The sequence below is a fragment of the Dermochelys coriacea genome, chromosome 1 (assembly GCF_009764565.3).
Source record: "Dermochelys coriacea isolate rDerCor1 chromosome 1, rDerCor1.pri.v4, whole genome shotgun sequence".
NCBI classification, from domain to species: Eukaryota; Metazoa; Chordata; order Testudines; family Dermochelyidae; genus Dermochelys; species Dermochelys coriacea.
In genome coordinates this window covers 36,348,169-36,367,122 of record NC_050068.2, presented here as the reverse complement: position 1 = coordinate 36,367,122, position 18,954 = coordinate 36,348,169, and the positions used below count along the sequence as shown (strand labels likewise).

The following is an 18,954-nucleotide window of genomic DNA, read 5'->3' as shown; positions in this document are numbered from 1 at the left end:
GCTCCCCACTGCACTCCATCTCAATATTTGCCACTACATCCAACAATGAAGTACATTAGCTTGAGGTTTCTGCTATAATGGTCAGCAGTGAAATTAACCACATTGTCATTTATAAAACAGTGTTTTGTTTCTGAGTTAATACCTAACTGAGATAAATTGAGGTTGGGCAGCAAACAACTCTCAGAGCTATTGTTACAGACTGACTTCAGGGGACAAGTTCACATTTGTCTCAATTTCTGAAGGTTTTCTTCACAACCATAAGGGCTAGAGACTAGATATTTTTAAATGAAAACTTACATTTGGGAGCAGTGCTGCGGAGTACACAGTTCCCATGTTGAACATATTTATGAAACTTTCCCTCAAAAAAAAAAATTCATGCATTGTAAACCCTTTTCAAAATCAACCTCATTTTGAATTCCCCCCCACACTCTAATTACACTGATGAGCATCTAAATCTGAGATTCTCAAACTTCACTGCGCCGCGACCCCCTTCTGACAACAAAAATTACTACAGGACCCCAGGATAGGGGACTGAAGCCTGAGCCCGCCCGAGCCCCACTGTCCCAGAGCACCAGGGGTGGAAGCAAAGCCCAAGGACTACAAGGACTCCCCCGCCTGGGGATGAAACCCAAGCCTGGCCACCCAGGGCTGAACCCCTTGGGCTCGGGCTACAGCCCCAGGATTCAGCCTGACCCCAGCAAGTCTAACTCCAGCCCTCGTGACCCCATTAAAATGGAGTTGCAACCCACTTTAGGGTCCCCAACCCCCAGTTTGAGACCCGCTGGTCTAAAAAAAATAAAACTGAAAGGAAATACAGTTTGAAAACAGCCTTTTTCAAGTGGTGCAGAATAGAAAAAATAAGTACTTTTAAAAAATAGTGGTAAAGCAGCATAACGACACAGACTCCTTGTGCTCTGCAGACTTCATAAGGTTGAGCTTAAAGCTATTTTTATCCAGTTTAATAAGCTTTTCATGGAAGAACATCTCAAAAACAGAGGTGGCATATGGTAGTAGTAGTTCACCAAAGGAAATGGGACTGTTTTACATTGCTCTGTTAAACTTTACTTACCTGTGTTCGTAATATTCTTAGCTGGACAATTCCTTCATTCTCCTCTTCTCGCATTCTCTCTGTAGTGAGCTGCAACCGACCAATCAAGTTTATCTTACCCCTTTTCTGAACTTTAGCATTTTTTCTGAAAAAGTCAATTATATATGAAAATAAGCCAAAACATACCCATTTTACATTAAGAAGGAATTCACATTAGACTTACAGCAAAGCACAGTAGAACAGTAGTGCAGCAATGGTTGGAAATGGCTGGCTGGCAGTCAATACACAATTGAAAACCCCATCCCCCAAAACAAGTGTAGGTTAGTTTAATGCATCAACAGATGAAAAATATACACAACAGCTGGTCAATCTGTTTGGCTATATTGCTGAACTGTGGTATTATGTAGTTTTACAGACAAAAATTCTTCACGTACAATATAAGTTCAGGGTTCTGGACAAGGAGCTTATACAAAAGTAAAATTAGGAAGTTGGGCTACTTTCTTGTTCATCATAGAGGCTGGTTGTCCATCAGAGAAACATATGGAAAAATCAGATAAATTATGATAAATATGATAATCATGGTGACAGAATCATTCAATTTTCACCCCCAACATTTTTCCGTACTGCTTCCTCGGTATCATGGTGTCCTGTCATTCGTTCTCCCAGTGTATGTTCCAAGAAGGAAGCAGGGACATCTTCAGCTCTTTGGAGGGGACTCAGCAGCTACTGGGGACTAAGCAGCAGTTGTCACTATATCCCCCCTCTAACAAGGCCAAGCAGCAAATAGGAGAGAGTCACAGAATCTGATCCCCACCGCAAGCTGCCAGCCCTATTGATAGTTATTCATGATAAAAAGAGCTAATATCTTCTACATAAAGAGCCCTGAAGCAAATGTATATCAGATGTTATTAATGTCTTATTTCTATACCATCTTTCATTCTGAAGGATCCCAAAGCACCAATATGAGATTTTTACACTTCTCACAGCAATATGGTTACCTCTATCATAAGATACAGCAGATGCGCCACTTTTTAACAGGGCACAAAACATTAAACAATTTAGAACAAGAAGTGAAAATATCATTCCTATGGTTTCTGACACCATAGGGTAAATGTAGATAGAATAGAATCTGAGTAAAAGATTGATGCTAACACACTTATTCCTGCTTGAAGTGCCATGGACTCATTAGTAACAAGTCATCAAAACCTCAATTTTGCATCTTGTTGTGAAGTGATTAAGAAATCAGCTTATTTCAAGAGAAATCCTTTAGAACTAAAACATTATATATTTTCATTTTCAAAGAATATCTTACATTAAACTGAACTCCTGGTTCACCGAGAAGAGGGTTCCTTCTGTAAAGTCTTTGGGCGAATTGACTTGAGGTTCATACAATAAAACCTGACGTTTCAGCTTTGGAAATGCTACAAGAGACTACAGAGAAAGGGGAGAGAGGAAGAGACCATAAAAATGAAACATTAGACTCTTGAAACAGAACCAACCAACCTTTAGGATTTAACTGTGTAAAGCTGTACCATACACTCATTGCTACAAGGACTGTGTAGTCTTATTTGATTGTAAAAAGCTCATGCATTCTGTTGGCACTCATAATAATCTAATCAGCATCAAGTCAATGATTTATTAAACACTGTTGTGATACATTATTTACCACACCACTCTTTTTGAAATGTTTTAATATAAACAGTATCATTCAGAAGAGCTGAAGTGCATGAACTCACAGCCACAGAAATGGCCAGTGGTAAATCTGATCCATTCAAGATTTCTTCTTCTAGAGTTTCTGCTGATCTGAGTGGATTACAGAAGTGTTCCCCAAAAAATTAAGTCACTTTTAAATAAAGTACATTTAAGTAGTAACTGCTGAACTCCTAAAACTTGACGAGTCCTACAACAAAAACAAACTATTACAACTGCATCCTCTAAGCAACATTTGGCCAGAAAGACTTAGCTGCCTCTAAAAGTTTAAGTTGGGCAATCTTGATAGGAAAGAATGCCTACAGGTAAAGGCTATACATATTAATGTAAAGCACAAAGAAGTACCATTGCAATTAAAAGGCTAGTTAGGAAAGGTTTTCACTCTTCAATTTCAAAAGCACTGCCAGAGTTAGTACTTTCAAAAAATATTCAGGTGGATATTTAAGTATTAAATAAAGGTAAAGAAGAAATCTGTTTCAACAGAAAGGGAAAATACCCATAAAGTCCTCCTAAGTTCTGCATCAGGGAGCTCAGTTGCCAGTTTAAGATTTTCAAAGCTGATTTTCTCTCTGGGTCTTTGGTTCCATGCAAACAGCACAGCCAGCTGAAACGTTGTTACCTCTAAGTCATACTGGCCAACCTCATTCTTAAATGTTATCTGAAAACAGAAAAAAATATATTTTTGTTCATTAGGTTTTTTTGTTCATCTGTTGTTTTTTTAAGTCCAAACATATAGTATTTATTACTGTAGACAGATACAGATTTTTATACATAAAAAATTAATAGTGAACTCAATATACTTACAATTCCATTGGACATAAGATGATGCCAGTGCAGTTTTCTGCCACTGTGATTCTTTTTGTAGAACTCTTCTACTTCTGGGATGAGGTCTTCTAATTCCGTAGGTAGCGATACAAACACTTTTTCAGAACTTCGAGACCAGGCACCAGCATTTAAAATTTTAATATTCACAGAATCAGCTATAAAAACCAGACAGTATTAAAATATATTAATCTGAAAATATACCACCAAACCAGATAGCAAAGGAGCATGATAACTGTTTTTGACCTCAAAGTAAGATGTGTTCTAAATGATAGTCCATGGTCAAACTGAAGTCTAAAAATGATAGAAATTCCAAGTTTTAAAAGAACTATTCTTTAACATGAGTAAAACAAATATCAAAACACATTTGAGAACAATACCTGGTAGGGCCAATTTATTATTTTTGTGCATTTCTTTGAAGGCCTGGTTCAAGTCTTCAGATACTTTGATATCCTGGAACATCCTAGCCAATTTGTTTACATAGTCTGCTGGCATACCTACTTCCTGTATAAACAGATGACAAATTACACCAAGACACCACAATCTTTAAGATAAAAGCTTACATACATCAGTCTTGAGGTTTACAATAACTAATTTAAAAATAAATGACTTCAGTAAAAAAAACAGATTGTGGCATTTTGTGATAGCAAGTTGTAACCTTTCTGTATATATCACAACTATATCACATCAGGGCCAAAAGAAAACGCTATTACTTTCAAGAATCAACTTAAAAAAAGGTAAAAACATTAAGAGTCTGACGGATCCTATAAGCGGCTCAAACCAAAAAGTTTAAGGTGTGCAAATAAACGTGCAAAAATGTATAGTTAACTTGCATGCAATTTCCATGAACATGCTCACAAATGTGTCATTTGGATGCCTCAACAACCAGTTAGCACTATATATGATCATCTGGATGTGTAAATACCTGATGACTTCACAACTTTTGCACATCTAGCCCTAGGACTGTTATTTTGATAGGGCAGGAATTAATCTGCTGACAGTTTCAAGTCACATGGTTTGCCTAACTGTATCACTCAATGTTACAAGAACATACACACAGGATTTTACAGAATGCCAAATCCCACGTACGGCCTATTGTATGGACTTCTATGTAGACAATTCCCATTATGCAGTGGGATTCAGGATTAGCCCTTAGACTGCATATGCTTCCAATATAAAAAAGTCTTCATGAACACGAAAACTGTATCCTTTCATAAAGTAAAACAGTTCTGTTTGGGCTTTTTTCCCCATGTTAAGCCACAACTCATTTTGCTCCACATAACCCTTTACAGCCGTTATACTAAAATAACAATTCATAAAACATTGGTCTAATTTTCATAATAAATTAAAATGTAACCAGTAGCTACTTTGTTTTTTGTGTGTGGGTGTTTAAAAAGAAAAAAAAAAAGTTTCTTTATTGGAGAGAGAAGATAGTTTTTAAATAATTCATAGGTCCTGTTCTACATCTGCAAAATGTTGGAATTTGTACAGAGTAGGGCTGTCAAATGATTAAAAAAAACCTTAAGTGCGCAATTAATTGCACCGTTAAACAATAATAGAATACCATTTATTTAAATATTTTGGGATGTTTTCTACATTTTCAAATATATTAATTTCAATTACAACACAGAATACAAAGTGTACAGTGCTCACTTCATATTTATTTTTTATTACACATATCTGCACTGTAAAAAACAAAAAGTAATAGTATTTTTCAATTCACCTCATACAAGTACTTTAGTGCAATCTCCTTATCATGAAAGTTGAACTTACAAATGTAGAATTATGTACAAAAATAACTGAACTCAAAAACAAAACAATGTAAAACTTTAGAGCCTACAAGTATACTCAGCCCTACTTCTTGTTCAGCAAATTGCTCAGACAAAGAAGTTTGTTTACATTTATGGGCGATAGTGCTGCCCGCTTCTTGTTTATGATGTCACCTGAAAGTGAGAACAAGCATTCGCATGGCATTGTTGTAGTCGTCGCAAGATATTTTACGTGCCAGATGTGCTAAATAGTCATATGTCCCTTTATGCTTCAACCACCATTCCAAAGGACATGCTTCCATGCTGATGACGGGTTCTGCTTGACAATGATCCAAAGTAGCGTGTACCAATGCATGTTCACTTTCATCATCTGAGTCAGATGCCACCAGCAGAAGGTTGATTTTTTTTTTTTTTTTTGTGGTTTGGGTTTTGTATTTCTGCATCGGAGTGTTGCTCTTTTAAGACTTCTGAAAGCATGCACCACACCTCGTCCCTCTCAGATTTTGGACAGCATTTCAGATTCTTAAACCTTGGGTTGAGTGCTGTAGCTATCTTTAGAAATCTCACATTGGTACTTTCTTTGTATTTTGTCAAATCGGCAGTGAAAGTGTTCTTGAAACAAACAACATGTGCTGGGTCATCATCTGAGACTGCCATAAATGAAATATATGGCAGAATGCAGTGTAACAGAGCAGGAGACATACAATTCTCCCCCAACGAGTTCATTCACAAATTTCATTAACGTATGATTTTTTTAAACGAGTGTTATCAGCATGGAAGCATGTCCTCTGGAATGGTGGTTGAAGCATGAAGGGGCATACAGATCAATGTTTAGCATATCTAGCATATAAATATCTTGCAACGCTGGCTACAAAAGTGCCATGTGAATGCCTGTTATCACTTTCAGGTGACATTGTAAATAAGAAATGGGCAGCATTATCTCCCGTAAATGTAAACAAACTTGTTTGTCTTAGCGATTGGCTGAACAAGAAGTAGGACTGAGTGGACTGGTAGGCTCTAAAGTTTTACTTTTTTTTTTTTTTTTTTTTGAGTGCAGTTATGTAACAAACCAAAAAAATCTACATTTATAAATTCTCCTTTCACGATAGACATTGCACTACAGCACTTGTATGAGGTAAATTGAAAAATTACTTTATTTCTTTATTACTTGTACAGTGCAAATATTTGTAATAAAAATCACAATATAAAGTGAGCATTGTTCACTTTGTATTTTGTGTTGTAACTGAAATCAATATATTTGAAAATATAGAAAAACATCCAAAATATTTAATAAATTTCAATTGGTATTCGACTGTTTAACAGTGTGATTAATCAACAGCCCTAATACAGAGACATAAAATATCCAAAATTGGTATAATTTAAAATAGAAAAGTCACACATGACAGGAGAAACATTTAAACTGAAGAATAAAAACTGATCATCATCAACAAGAACTAAGAAATTAAACAAGTTTTCAGGATACTTACTCTCAGCCATTCCACCATATTCTCTTCAATTTCACTATCAGCTGATATATCTAGTATCAGACGTCTTGTTAAATGAGCTTTGTGGTATCGCATGAAAACATCCTTATTCTGCACATATTTAAGTACCAAAAGCTGTTAAAAATAGATTTCAATGATTATTTATTTCCATGCCAAATCAAACCACTTCATTTACAGTTTTTTATTTTCAAAACTGGTCCCACATATCACCATAAAATAAAACTAGTGTAAGGCTACTTCAGATTTCCTTACAAAAGAATCATGTTATAAGCTAGTCACCAGTTGTAAAATTGCTACAGTATCATAATGATCAATATCTTCAACGGAATCACTGAGGAACAGGCCCTTCAATGGTGCATCAGCTCTACTTTGTATTTAAACTTTAATTTTCTGTCTATATTTTCAGATTCTTGTCTATTATATATGCATCATGCATGAGACTTGTATTAGTGTAATACACAATATTTAAATTGTAAACTAGCACATTGATGTTGCTGTCCTGTGACAGCATATGGACATATAAATATTATCTCTGGAAGTTTCGGTTTCAACGATTAATATTCTAGTATAGCAACATTTTTTAAGATGAAATCCTGAAAAACTGTCTACAAAAATAAAGCAACAGCAAAAATTATTTCTTATCTTAATTAAAAAGAAGTTGAGAGCATGCACATACCACTTCCTTAAGTTTTGCTTCAATTTCTTCAGAGGTTAATTTTTTGCTTAGTGGTGTTTTTCTTAACAGCATGTCACAGTAATTAGCAAGCAGTTCAGGGCATTTGGACTCAGGCTGTGTTTTCAATCCAACCCTAAAAGCAACATGAAATGAAAACTCCATAAAACTGTGAAGAGAAACCTGCTATACCAGGTTAACAAGAAACTAGAGTTAAAGGAAAGGGAATAAATGACCAGGTAAGAGATCCTATCTCAATTAAACTGTTGAAAAATGAAAGGTAATTCCCTCTTTCATTGACCTTACTACCCCTCCATTCAGTCAAACAGTAACCAAAAGATGACCAAGTGTTTCCATACATCTCTTCAACTATTGTCGTTTGGAAAGTTCAGAATGCAATTAGCTAGGATTAATTTCAAACAGTAATTTGCATAAACATCTGAAAGGTGGGTGTCCACATACTGGTTAGAGTTCCAGAAAAGAATAATTAAATAAGGGATGCATTTTCTGTGTCTTCCTGCTACTAGTGCAGTTTGATGGGTCCCAATTAACAATGAGGAGAAATGCATTTCATAGAAGCAAGAGAGCAAGCCACAATTGTCACAGACACACCAAAAAAGTACTGAACGCAAACCACTGGAAGGTGGTTCAGAGACAGCAGACCTGAAATCCCGCCGCTACAAGCTGAATCAGCAGAACTACAATATTAAGACTGTAGTGCCCTACAAAGTATGCAAGAGCCACAAGATAGCAGTCTTATGGAACACTTCAGACAACTCAGTGCTTTTAGGACAAAAAGCAGCTTGTAGTACAGGGTTGTCTGATGGCCTTTTAAAGGTCTCGGAAATGAAAGTATAGAACCTTTAGGTTATTGTAGGTCTTGAAGCCTTGGTTTTGGAATAGTTTCTCGGGATTTTCTGAATGATGGGATCATGCTGATTTTCGGGCCGTAGAAGCATTCAAAAGGTATCAAAGCTTAATTTTGTCTGCTCAAGGTTTAGGGCACAAACTAGGCAGGAAAATGTCCTGGTTAAAGTAAAACAGACCAAAAGGTAGAAAACTTGGACAAATTCATGGAATGAATGACATACAAAAGAATTCTGAATAGGAAGACTATGACAAAACAGTGACTTTTTCCTACCATTCATATTAATATTATGACCTCTAGGAAAACTATGGGCCAGGAATGTCATCAGTGGTTCAAATGGTGGAAGAGGGTGTGGTAGAAAGGCTAAACTGTGGAAGTACTAGATGTAGGTTCTAGGGAGGGACAACAGACTTAATTAGGAATCTTTGTTTGGAAACTGTGTTAAGAAATTGGACTTTGGTGAGTGAAAATCTAGTGGAATTCTCTCTCCCCATTACCTTTGCATGTACAAACAGCATGCTGAACCTGGAGAAAACTGGGCTCCAGGCTTCTGCCAGGTGGGTTCCTTCAATAATTTAGGGGGCATAGCAATCTCTTTTATCAACTACAGTTTACCCCAGTCTAGGTTAGAAAAAAAAATGACACTGGTGCTGCATACACCCTAGTGAAATCCCATGTGAAATTTTCCATATAAGGCGCTGACAGGCAAACAGATGTGGGTAAAAGTTCCTATGATGAACGACTGCCCTGCCTGTATCCCAAGTCCATATGGACACCAAGGAATGTTCTGGGATGCTGACTGTGGGAATACTGGAGAAAATATTCTTTTTGAGTTGTTAGTGGGAAATGTTGTAACCGGGTAACCCCAGAGGGCACAGATGCAAACCCACCAAGGCCAGACACAGTGGCCCGGAAGCTGAGCTCACAGTTTACCTTTACCAGGAAAGAAAATCAATGTCAACTATTTTGGTGGTCAAAAATCATGCCAGAAGCAGAGAAAAGTTCAAGGTTTTATGGTTTCAAAACCCTGCTGGGAGAAATGATAAAGAGCACTCCATCAAACTTATGATATCCAGCAGATGTGAGAAAAGCCCCAGCTGGGTATAAAGCAACTGCTTAGGGAAATGCAGAGAAAATGGATTTCCCCTTAATCTGTGGCTTCAGGGTTTCAGTCAAGATGAATCATTGAACCAGAATGGGGACGGATGAAGAAGCACAGCTCACCTCTCTTCAGCAGGTGTGAAGAAGAGAGATTTCACCTCATCCAGCAAGAGAAACTGCTCACTTGACAGAGGCACTGCAATACTAATATCCTCTCTTCAGGGGGCCAAGCCTCTCATGGCTGCCCCAGCTAACCAGAAGTACTGGGTGCCAAGGACTGTGGGGGACCCATGAACTCTACCCAGTCCCAACAAGTGGGATTCAGCACTTGGATCCTCCCTCACAGCAGTCTGGTAACTGTCCAGCAAGGGGCGCTCAACCAGATCTGTGACAACACACTATACTCCATTGTCAGGAACTATGTTTTAGGATTCTATTTGCTTAAAGTAACAATAACTATCCTCTGCCCTTAAAAATGCAACGTTTTAAATATTAGAACTAAAGTGTTTTTGCCCAAGTGATCAGGGCTCTTAATTTTCAATTCTGACTGTTGCAAATAAGTGGTTTTCAGACCACGTGAGCTGACAAGTTTGTCAATCAATACCTGTCAGAGACCCAACCAATCAGTGCTGTGTGTAAACACTATTTACAATTAAGAGACTCCCTGAAAAAAGCAACAAGATATACTAGGTACTGAAGATACAACGGACTATGAGTATCAACATGGTATGAATGTTTAAGTTTTAGAGGAATCACATTGACTTCTACATAAACTTAATCATTACACAAAAGCCCTGACTTCTTTGAATACAAAGTTTTCAGTTTTTCAAATTAAAACAGATACTGAATTACTTCACAATTTTAAAACCAGAATTAAAAGAAAAATACAGCCTCTACCCATAATAGTAAACTATAAGAAGGACCCGTTTTTACTGGATACAGCTATCATATGGTTATTATAAGCAGATTCATTTTATATGAGTAGGGGCCCTACCAAATACACAGCCACGAAAATCGCATCATGAACTGTGAAATCTGGCCTCCCCCGTGAAATCTGGTCTTTTGTGTGCTTTTACCCTATACCAGCAGTTCTCAAACTTTAGTAACCCAAGGACCCCCATTTTGATTTAAATTTTTTCATGGACCCCCAAGCCCCCTGCTCAGCCCCAGGCCCCATCCCCACTCCTCCTCTTCCCGAAAGGCCCCACCTCTTTTTGCCCCCAACTCCATCCCTGCCACTCCTCTTCCTGCTCTCTCCCCCGAGAACATACTGTCCCTGCTCCTCCCCTTACCTCCCAGCGCCTCCTGCATGCCACTGAACAGCCATTTCCTGAGGGGGAGGGGGGAGTTGATCAGTGGGACTGGCGGACCCCCTGGAGTACCTTCACAGACCACCAGGGGTCCACGGACCCCAGTTTGAGAAACGCTGGCTTGTACTATATAGATTTCATGAGGGACACCAGCGTTTCTCAAATTGGGGGTCCTGACCCAAAAGGGAGTTGGGGGGCGGGGTGTCAAGTTTATTTTAAGGGGAGGCCGCAGTATTGCCATCCTCACTTCTGCACTGCCTTCAGATCTGCATGGTCAGAGAGCAATGGCTGTTGGTTGAGCATCCAGCCAGCAGCAGTGCAGAAGTAAGCGAGGCAATACCATACCATGTCACCCTTACTTCTGCATTGCTGTCTTCAGAGCTGGGCAGCCAGAGAGTGGTGGCTGCTGACCAAGGTCCCCGCTCTGAAGGCAGCAGCGCAGAAGTAAGGGTGGCAATACCATATCATGCCATCCTTACTTACGCGCTGCTGCTGTTGGTGGTTCTGCCCAGCAGCTGCTGCTCTCCAGCTGCCCAGCTCTGATGGCAGTGTCACTGCCAGCAACAGCACAGAAGTAACAATAGCAGTACCACAACCCTCCCTACAATAACCTTGCAACCCCACACAACTCCTTTTTGGGTCAGGACACCTACAATTACAACACCGTGAAATTTAAATATCTGAAATCATTAAATTTATGATTTTTAAAATCCTATGGCTATGAAATTGAACAAAATGGACCATGAATTTGGTAAGGCCCTATAAAGGAGACTACTACAGAATTTAGATGCAGATTGTCATAGCATACTCAGGAATTGTATATAATCCTATGCTGACATTCCATAGGACAGAGAATGCGCAATTTCATCTTTCCAAATGAGGCTCCTGGCCAAAAAAGCGTCTCTATAGCTTATCAAGTTTTCCATTCTCAGTTTGAATGCTTACGTTCTGAGGATTCCTATTGCCTGGACACAAGGATTTTCCTATCATGCCCTGATTGATACAAGGTCCTTCTGGACCTAGTGACCATCTGGTGGTCTCTTTAACTAAAGTTCTCTCCTTCAAATTATAGCTCGAAACTGCTGCCTTGCTGTGGAAATTCACAGTCTGTTCACAGGTCACAAAAATCGTGGTGAACAACTACTGCACTAGGCTCTCTACACATAGTACACCGATGTCTTTTCTCTTCTTTCATCCCACTTCCTCCGTTGTCATCATTATCTCAGAGAAAAATAAAGTAACAGATGTGTATAAAATAAAGTGCAATAGAACAGAAGCTGATGACAATGGACTCTTCCTTCCTGCCTGATTCAGAAATTAAAACAGTAGAGGGAAGTAAAAGTTGTACCCTATCTGAGGGGAATGAAGATGCTTGGTACTCACTGCCAGCTCCAAGTATGACTTTTGAAAGAGGACTATCCAGCAGTCTGGATAGTGACAGTCCAGTAACATTATATGAAGAGACAAGGATTTCTGCATTACAAAGCTCAACAGCAACTTTACATAATTAATAAAAACGCCATTTTAATAAAAAGAGGGGTATTTTTTTTTAAAAAAAAATCACTATCCCTAAACAGTCCTGGACTACGTCAACTTATACAAACCCCAACTCCAAGTCATTATAAACAATGTAAAAATATTTCAGCAACAAAATACTACAAGTAAAAGCCAGTTTGATAGGCTACATTTTTTATTTATATCACTGATCTGCTGTCACGTGAAAAAGTTCCTCAGTGTATGAAAAAGGGTACAAAGCCCAAAAAGGCCTTTTTTGCATTTCTGTTGATCCCAAAAGCACTCAAAGTAAACAGCAGTATGACATTACATAGTGTTTTTAAAACATTAAAAACATTATTGAACTTGCCTGTTCAAATTTAAATTTGACATACTTGAATCACATTGGTATTTAAATGGCTTACCCTTTCTGCTTCAATGGCAATTCAAGTTTAAATATTGTAGCATCATTCACAACTGCCTTATATGCCTAAAATGAATAGTTAAAACAACAGTATAAAACACTTCATTCAATTTTTTAATGATGTATTCAAATATGAAACAACTCACATCTCCCTTTTTTTAAAGTTACTATATTAAGTGTCTGTACCACTCTAATCCAGGTCCTTTATTCGTCCAATATGTTTGTAGATTGCTTTTCAATATGTTTGTCTTGGAAGCAGGCTAAGGCTTTTTTTGTATTAAATCAATTGATTTTAATTCATCAGTGCTACACATTTCCAGAGCTTTGTCCGTGATTTCCCCAATTCTTGTATGTCACTGACAGGCCCTGGAAATGTATAGCACTGATCAATTGATTCAACACTAAGAATGTCTTGGAAGTAGGCTAATGCTAACGTACCGAAACGCAGCTTTTTCTTAAGCCCTGATTCAACAAGATACTTCAGCACATGCCGGACTTTAAGCATGTGTGAGGTTCCACTGAAATCAGAGGACTATTTAGAATTATACGGACAACCTGGAACATAACTACCTTGCTGAATCAGACACTTAGACTATAAGCTCCTCAGCATAGTCAGCATCTTCATAGGTGCTGTACCGTTAAACAAAACTGCCAGCTCCAGCCCTGACTGGGTCCTTTGGGCACTACCACAATAAAAATAAAAATCAGGTTACCAATTACCTTAAAAAGATTCTAACCAGCTTTTTATTCAACAAGTTTATTAGCATAAGAACAGACTTTCTGGACTCATCAACAAATGGGCAATGAGATTTTAGAGGCATAATTTATTATGGATTCCAACAATTTAAAATAAATGAAGACAAAGATCAGTTAAATTAAAACATATACCTTATCTCTTGCAGTAAGAAACCTCGGGTCATCTTGAAAAGCTTCTTTAACCAGCTTACTAAATCGATTAAATAACGTAAGCAACTGCTCTACATATTTCTCAGAATCCTAAAATTAAAGCAGCAAAACAACAAAACAAATGAAAACAAAAGCCAATCTCCGGGGGGGAGGGGGGAGGAAAAGGTTACTCACCTTGTGCAGTAACTGAGGTTCTTTGAGATGGTTCTCACTGTGGGTTCTCCACTTTAAAGTCTTGACACTTTGTGCTTGCAATTGGAGATTTGTGGTAGCAGTGCCCGACTACACCATGCCATCTTGTGCCACTCCGGGCGGTTACATAGCAGTATGCAGCTAACTGTCCCTCAGTTCCTTCTCTACCACAGAGAATCTACATGAAACTCCAAAGAAGGGGGGAGTAGGGAGGGTAGTGGAGCACCCACAGGGACAACCATCATGAAGAACCTCAGGGACTGCACTTCTCTTCTTCAAGGAGCATCCCTCTGGATGCTCTACTCTAGGTGACTGTTGGTGACTTTAGGTGACTCAGTGGAAGGGAGGGTCTCCGGAGTTCCATTACTGATGCTGGATAACACAGAGTCCAAAGTGAACGTCTGATGCTGACTGTGCTGCTCTGCAAATGTCAGTGACGGGGACATTATTAAGAAAGGCCACAGATGTTGCCTGTGCTCTGGTACAGTGTGTGCGGACTCCCACTGGGGCTTGTAGATTGCTCTTTTGGTAGAAAAAGTGGATGCATGCTGATATCCATTTGGATAGTCTCTGTTTTGAGATGCTTTGACCCATTGAGCATTCTGTTATGGAGACAAATAGTCTTGGTGATTTTCTGAATACTTTTGTTCTTTCACTGTAGAAAGCTAATGCTCTTCGGACGTCCAGTGTGGGACTGATGCCTCTCTCCCATCCGCACGGGGTTTTGGAAAAAAACCACAGGTAAGTAAATGGGTTGATTCAAATGAAAGGGGGAGGCAACTTTGGGTAGGAACTTGGGGTGTGGTCATAAAGTAACCATCTTTAAAGAATGTTGTGTATGGGGGATGTTCCATTAAGGCACCTCATTCTCTCACCCACCTGGCGGACGTGATGACAATGAGGAAGGTCATCGATGTGACAATCTCCGAATGGTCAGGAGATAGTCTCAGTTTTAGTGTTAGAATGTGCGGTTGTCTCGTGCCCTCAAGCATACCTTCAAAACTGCTCTCTAGTGTTGGATATTTGGGACGTTGAAGGTTGGTTTTGGGTCTGTCAACGTCTGGTTTGCTGTTGTTTGGAGGGCTGGGCATATTTTCTATGTTGTGTATATGGTGGCGATCCGACTCTCTGGTTATAATACCTGCCCTCTTTCTTTTTATTTGCAGGCGTGTAGATACCCGGTGATTTCAAAGTTGCCTTTGTGTCTTTCAGGGTGTGGAGAGACTAATCCATTTTGGCCATAAATAATTTTGGCTCTTTGAAGGGAAAGTCTTCGACCGTAGCCTGGACATCCCTAGGAAACCTTGAGTGATGGGGCCAGGATGCATGGCAAATAATCACAGAAGCCGCGATGGACCATGCAGCCATGTCTGCAGAGTCAAGAGAGGCCTATAAAGCTGTTCTGGCAATGAGATGTCCTTCAGCGATATTAACTTTAAATTGTTCTTTTTTTTTTAATCATCAGGCAGACTATCAATAAATTATGACATTTTTGAAAAGATAGTGTGTGTGTATTTTGTCAGCAGGGCTGCATAATTAGCTATGCGGAACTGAAGTGTCGTGGAGGAATAAGCCTTGTGGCCAAAGAGGTCTAATCTTTTCCAGTCTTTATCATATGGGGCTGTTCTGGAGTGGAGTTGTTTTCCCCCTCTCATTTACTGCCTCCACCACTATTGTGTTTGGTGTGGGGTGTATAAATAAAAAACTCAGCTCCTTTAGATGGCAAATAATATTTTTTGTCCGATCTCTTGCATGATGCTGTGGCAGGTGTCTGTCAGATGTTTTTTGCAGGCTCCAAAACAGCATCGTTGATCGGTAATGCTATCTTTGCTGATGGGGATGACTGGAGTATGTCCAGTAACTTCTGTTGAGATTCAGGTACCTGTTCTAATGAAATATCTAAGGATTCTGCCACCCTTTTGAAGAGGTCCTGAAAGGCCCTGAAATCATCCCAGAGCTTGGAAGTGGTGGCATTATGGTTTCATCCGATGACAAAGGTGAGAGGTGTGCAGGTGGCGAGGTTTCCTGGTCAGATACGTCCTCGGTTTCCTCAGTCACTTCCTCTTCTGTTTCTGAGAGTGCTGGGATAGTTGGCAATGGGGACTGTGCAGCTGTCAAGCTTGGTGGGTTAGGAGACCTGCAGTGTTGGGTCCTATATATTGCTGATGGATCCCAGTAGGGCCAGTTCGGTAGGAATAGCACGGGGGCAGTGCCCATACCAGGCACATGGCTCTGCAGATGAGTGGTGTTCTGATAGATGAGACAGTCCAGGTTTGGGTGAAGAGTGACAAGGAGTATATGTGACTGGGTCATCCTCGTCTTCATCATCACTAGACAGAGGTGGAGCTGATCTAGGTGAGTATTCGAATGGCTTGGTACCGATCTAGGACTCTGGTGTAGAGGAGACTAATAGATCCACGTCTCATGAACTGTTGCAGAAACGTTAGCTTTGGTACCAGGGACGGTGTTGCTGACGGCCCAGGAGTGTGAACTGTAGCCACCGGTGCCCAAGATCTCAAGCAGTGCCACATAGGCACCACAGGTGGCGCCACTATGTCGGTAGTTGCCAAGCTTCTTTTCGGCTCTGTGGGTGCTCAGGTGGAGGGTTTCACTTTGCTCTGTGAACCTCCATTCGAGCTTGCCCTCATAGGGTCTTTCACTTTCTAAGGACTCTCAGTACCGGAAGGTCCTATGGTCTGATGCACTCAGTGCCATCAGTACTGGGGTACATTTTTTGGGCAGGGATTGCTTTTTCTTGGCTGATTCCCTGTGCGGAGAATTCTGGGACCACTTTTTGGTAGCCGCCGTAGGTAAAATCTCCTTCATAGATGCTGCTGAGGCAGAACCTCTGTCAGAGGCTGCTGCTGGTGACCATTGGCCTGGAGGTATCCTGGACTAGGGGTTTGAGGCCAGCCTGAGTGATTTCTCTATCATAAGGAATTTAAGTTGGAGATCCTTAGCTTTTCTTGCCCTGGCTGTCAGATTCCAGCAGCGTAGGCACTTCTGAGTAATGGGTGTTACTGATTGAGGGACTGGCGCTGGTACATGCAGTAGATGCACTGTGCATGCCTGTCAGAAACCGGGACTGACAGTCTTCAAGTCAGGCAACATTTGAAGCCCAGTGGTCCGGACATGCCCGAGAAAGTCTATCCCCCAACAAAAAGAGATGGTAGTAATCTTACGGGAGGATAAACTTATCTTCCTACTGAGGGGTATAAAGGTAGATAAGGAAGAAAAAAAATTTTTAAGAAGTAAAATAAAATAAGTATAAAGGGTAGAATATCTAACTACTGCTTATACTAACAATTATCAACTGTGACCTATCTAAAAGCTAATCTTATCTAAGGTAAGAGAGGGCCACTGCTGATCGCTTTGACTCAAGCCAAAGGCGGTAGAGAAGGAACTGAGGGACTGTTAGCCGTGCACCGCTATGTAACCGCCCGGAGCGGCGCGAGATGACGCATGCATGGCTCCATCGGGCACTGCTACCACAAATTTCCAATGACAAGCGCATGGCATCAAGAGACCTAAAGTGGAGCACCCCCAGGGACACTCCTCGAAGAATAAGAATATCTGATCACGTAATTAAAGACCATCAGAAATTAGAGACTATCATAATACACATGGATAGGTAAGGCACAAGTAGGCAAAGTTAACCGTATTTCCCCAACTTTAGTGCTTTGGCTTACAATTTTTGCATTCTTTTAATGTAGTTTTTGGTACGAAATTTCCTACTTAAAAATGTGTAGGTGTTCAGTGAGTATGAAAAATCTTATAAATGCCAAATCAAATCAGTTTTCACTGGACTAACAAGAGGGATATCTATGTCCCAGAAGCAGGGATGTGGTACCTAGTATTATATGTCTATCACATCTCTCCTGTGCGACTACAGCTATTAAAAAACAACCCCCACCATTTAGGACAAAAAAAATCTTTAACAGAAAAATATATTTTCTCCTCTTGCTTGAAAAAACAAACATTTTTGAGAAACGTCCAGAAAAAGAAAATACCATTCCTGAGTTCAGAACAAGCATACTAAATTTTAATCTCAAAAGGTAGAAGGTTCAAAAAGTTAAAGCAATTGAAAAAGTCCTTTATAATTAAATTGCTAATACATCTAACTATAGGGATTGCTATGTGCTCCCTTTAATTTATCATCTGTGCATTTTCTTTAAATTAGAAATACTGGATCCATATATTAAAACATATGAAAGTTCAAACACGCAAGAAGATTCAGGTATAATATAAAATTCCTTTTAGGCCGTTTTAAATTCTGATCTCCTTAAACAAAGAGAAAGTCAAACTATTTGTTGACATATCTATTAAATTTTAAAAATATATTTTTACACATACATGTAACATACCCAGTAATCCCACTATGGGGGGCGGGAGAGGGGGAAGGAGGCATTTTTTGTTTTCCTTTGCAAGAGGTTCTTGCTGACTACTGAAATCCCCCCCCAAGAACATACACTTACAGTAGTAATAGTTTCAGCAGCTGCTACCATATCTGCTAGTCCGGCACTAACAATATGCTCTTCCAAGTCTTTTAACATGGGCTCTATTCCATTAGGAACTTTATCCATCAGTGAAAACATTAGATGCAACTCTGAAAAACACAAAATACTGATGAAACCACTAAGTCACTCAACATGTAACAACCAGGCAATGCTTTAAATAAAAATTGTGTATGTTCTTTCATACTAATATCTCAAATGGGACATAAAAGTCACAAAAAATAATAGAGTAAGCTATCTCTTTAACAATACATCCCCTCAAATGGTTTTATATTAATATTACTGAAACTTCTTCAAAATGTGAACTCCACAAGGAAAGGATTCTTCTCTTTGAGAAGTTCGTAAAAATGCTTAGTAGAATGTTAGAGAATAAAAACTTTTCTGTATTCACCAGTAAAAAACTGTAATAAAGAAATCACTGGCAAACAGGAAGAAGTGAACATATATGTATTATCCTCCCCTTCCATCAGTGTTTGATTTATTTTCCTTTTTGCTAGATTACTTGTACACACACATATACAACCAAGTTCAAAGTAAATGCATCTCATATCATAAGCAGTTCTCATCCCACATCCCATTTGTGTGTCATCTTGTTCACGAAGTAGTTTGGGGTACAAC

General features: G+C 39.4%; 1 protein-coding gene across 7 annotated transcripts in view; it reads right to left on the bottom strand.

The window, feature by feature from the left end:
- The window catches only part of CUL5 (cullin 5), a 91,706-nt gene that overhangs the window by 18,063 nt on the left and 54,689 nt on the right, over positions 1–18,954 (bottom strand). For 6 of the 7 annotated variants that reach the window (XM_038400543.2, XM_038400578.2, XM_043504224.1 and 3 more), the window contains 10 exons: positions 18,298–18,428; positions 13,613–13,720; positions 12,726–12,790; positions 7,531–7,663; positions 6,837–6,968; positions 3,961–4,084; positions 3,563–3,738; positions 3,255–3,416; positions 2,361–2,479; positions 1,070–1,193 (listed from right to left, as the gene is read on the bottom strand). In XM_038400543.2, coding sequence (XP_038256471.1) covers positions 1,070–1,193; positions 2,361–2,479; positions 3,255–3,416; positions 3,563–3,738; positions 3,961–4,084; positions 6,837–6,968; positions 7,531–7,663; positions 12,726–12,790; positions 13,613–13,720; positions 18,298–18,428 — 1,274 coding nt within the window. The remainder of the gene's footprint in view (positions 1–1,069; positions 1,194–2,360; positions 2,480–3,254; positions 3,417–3,562; positions 3,739–3,960; positions 4,085–6,836; positions 6,969–7,530; positions 7,664–12,725; positions 12,791–13,612; positions 13,721–18,297; positions 18,429–18,954) is intronic. The other variant, XM_043504223.1, reaches the window with a different exon arrangement.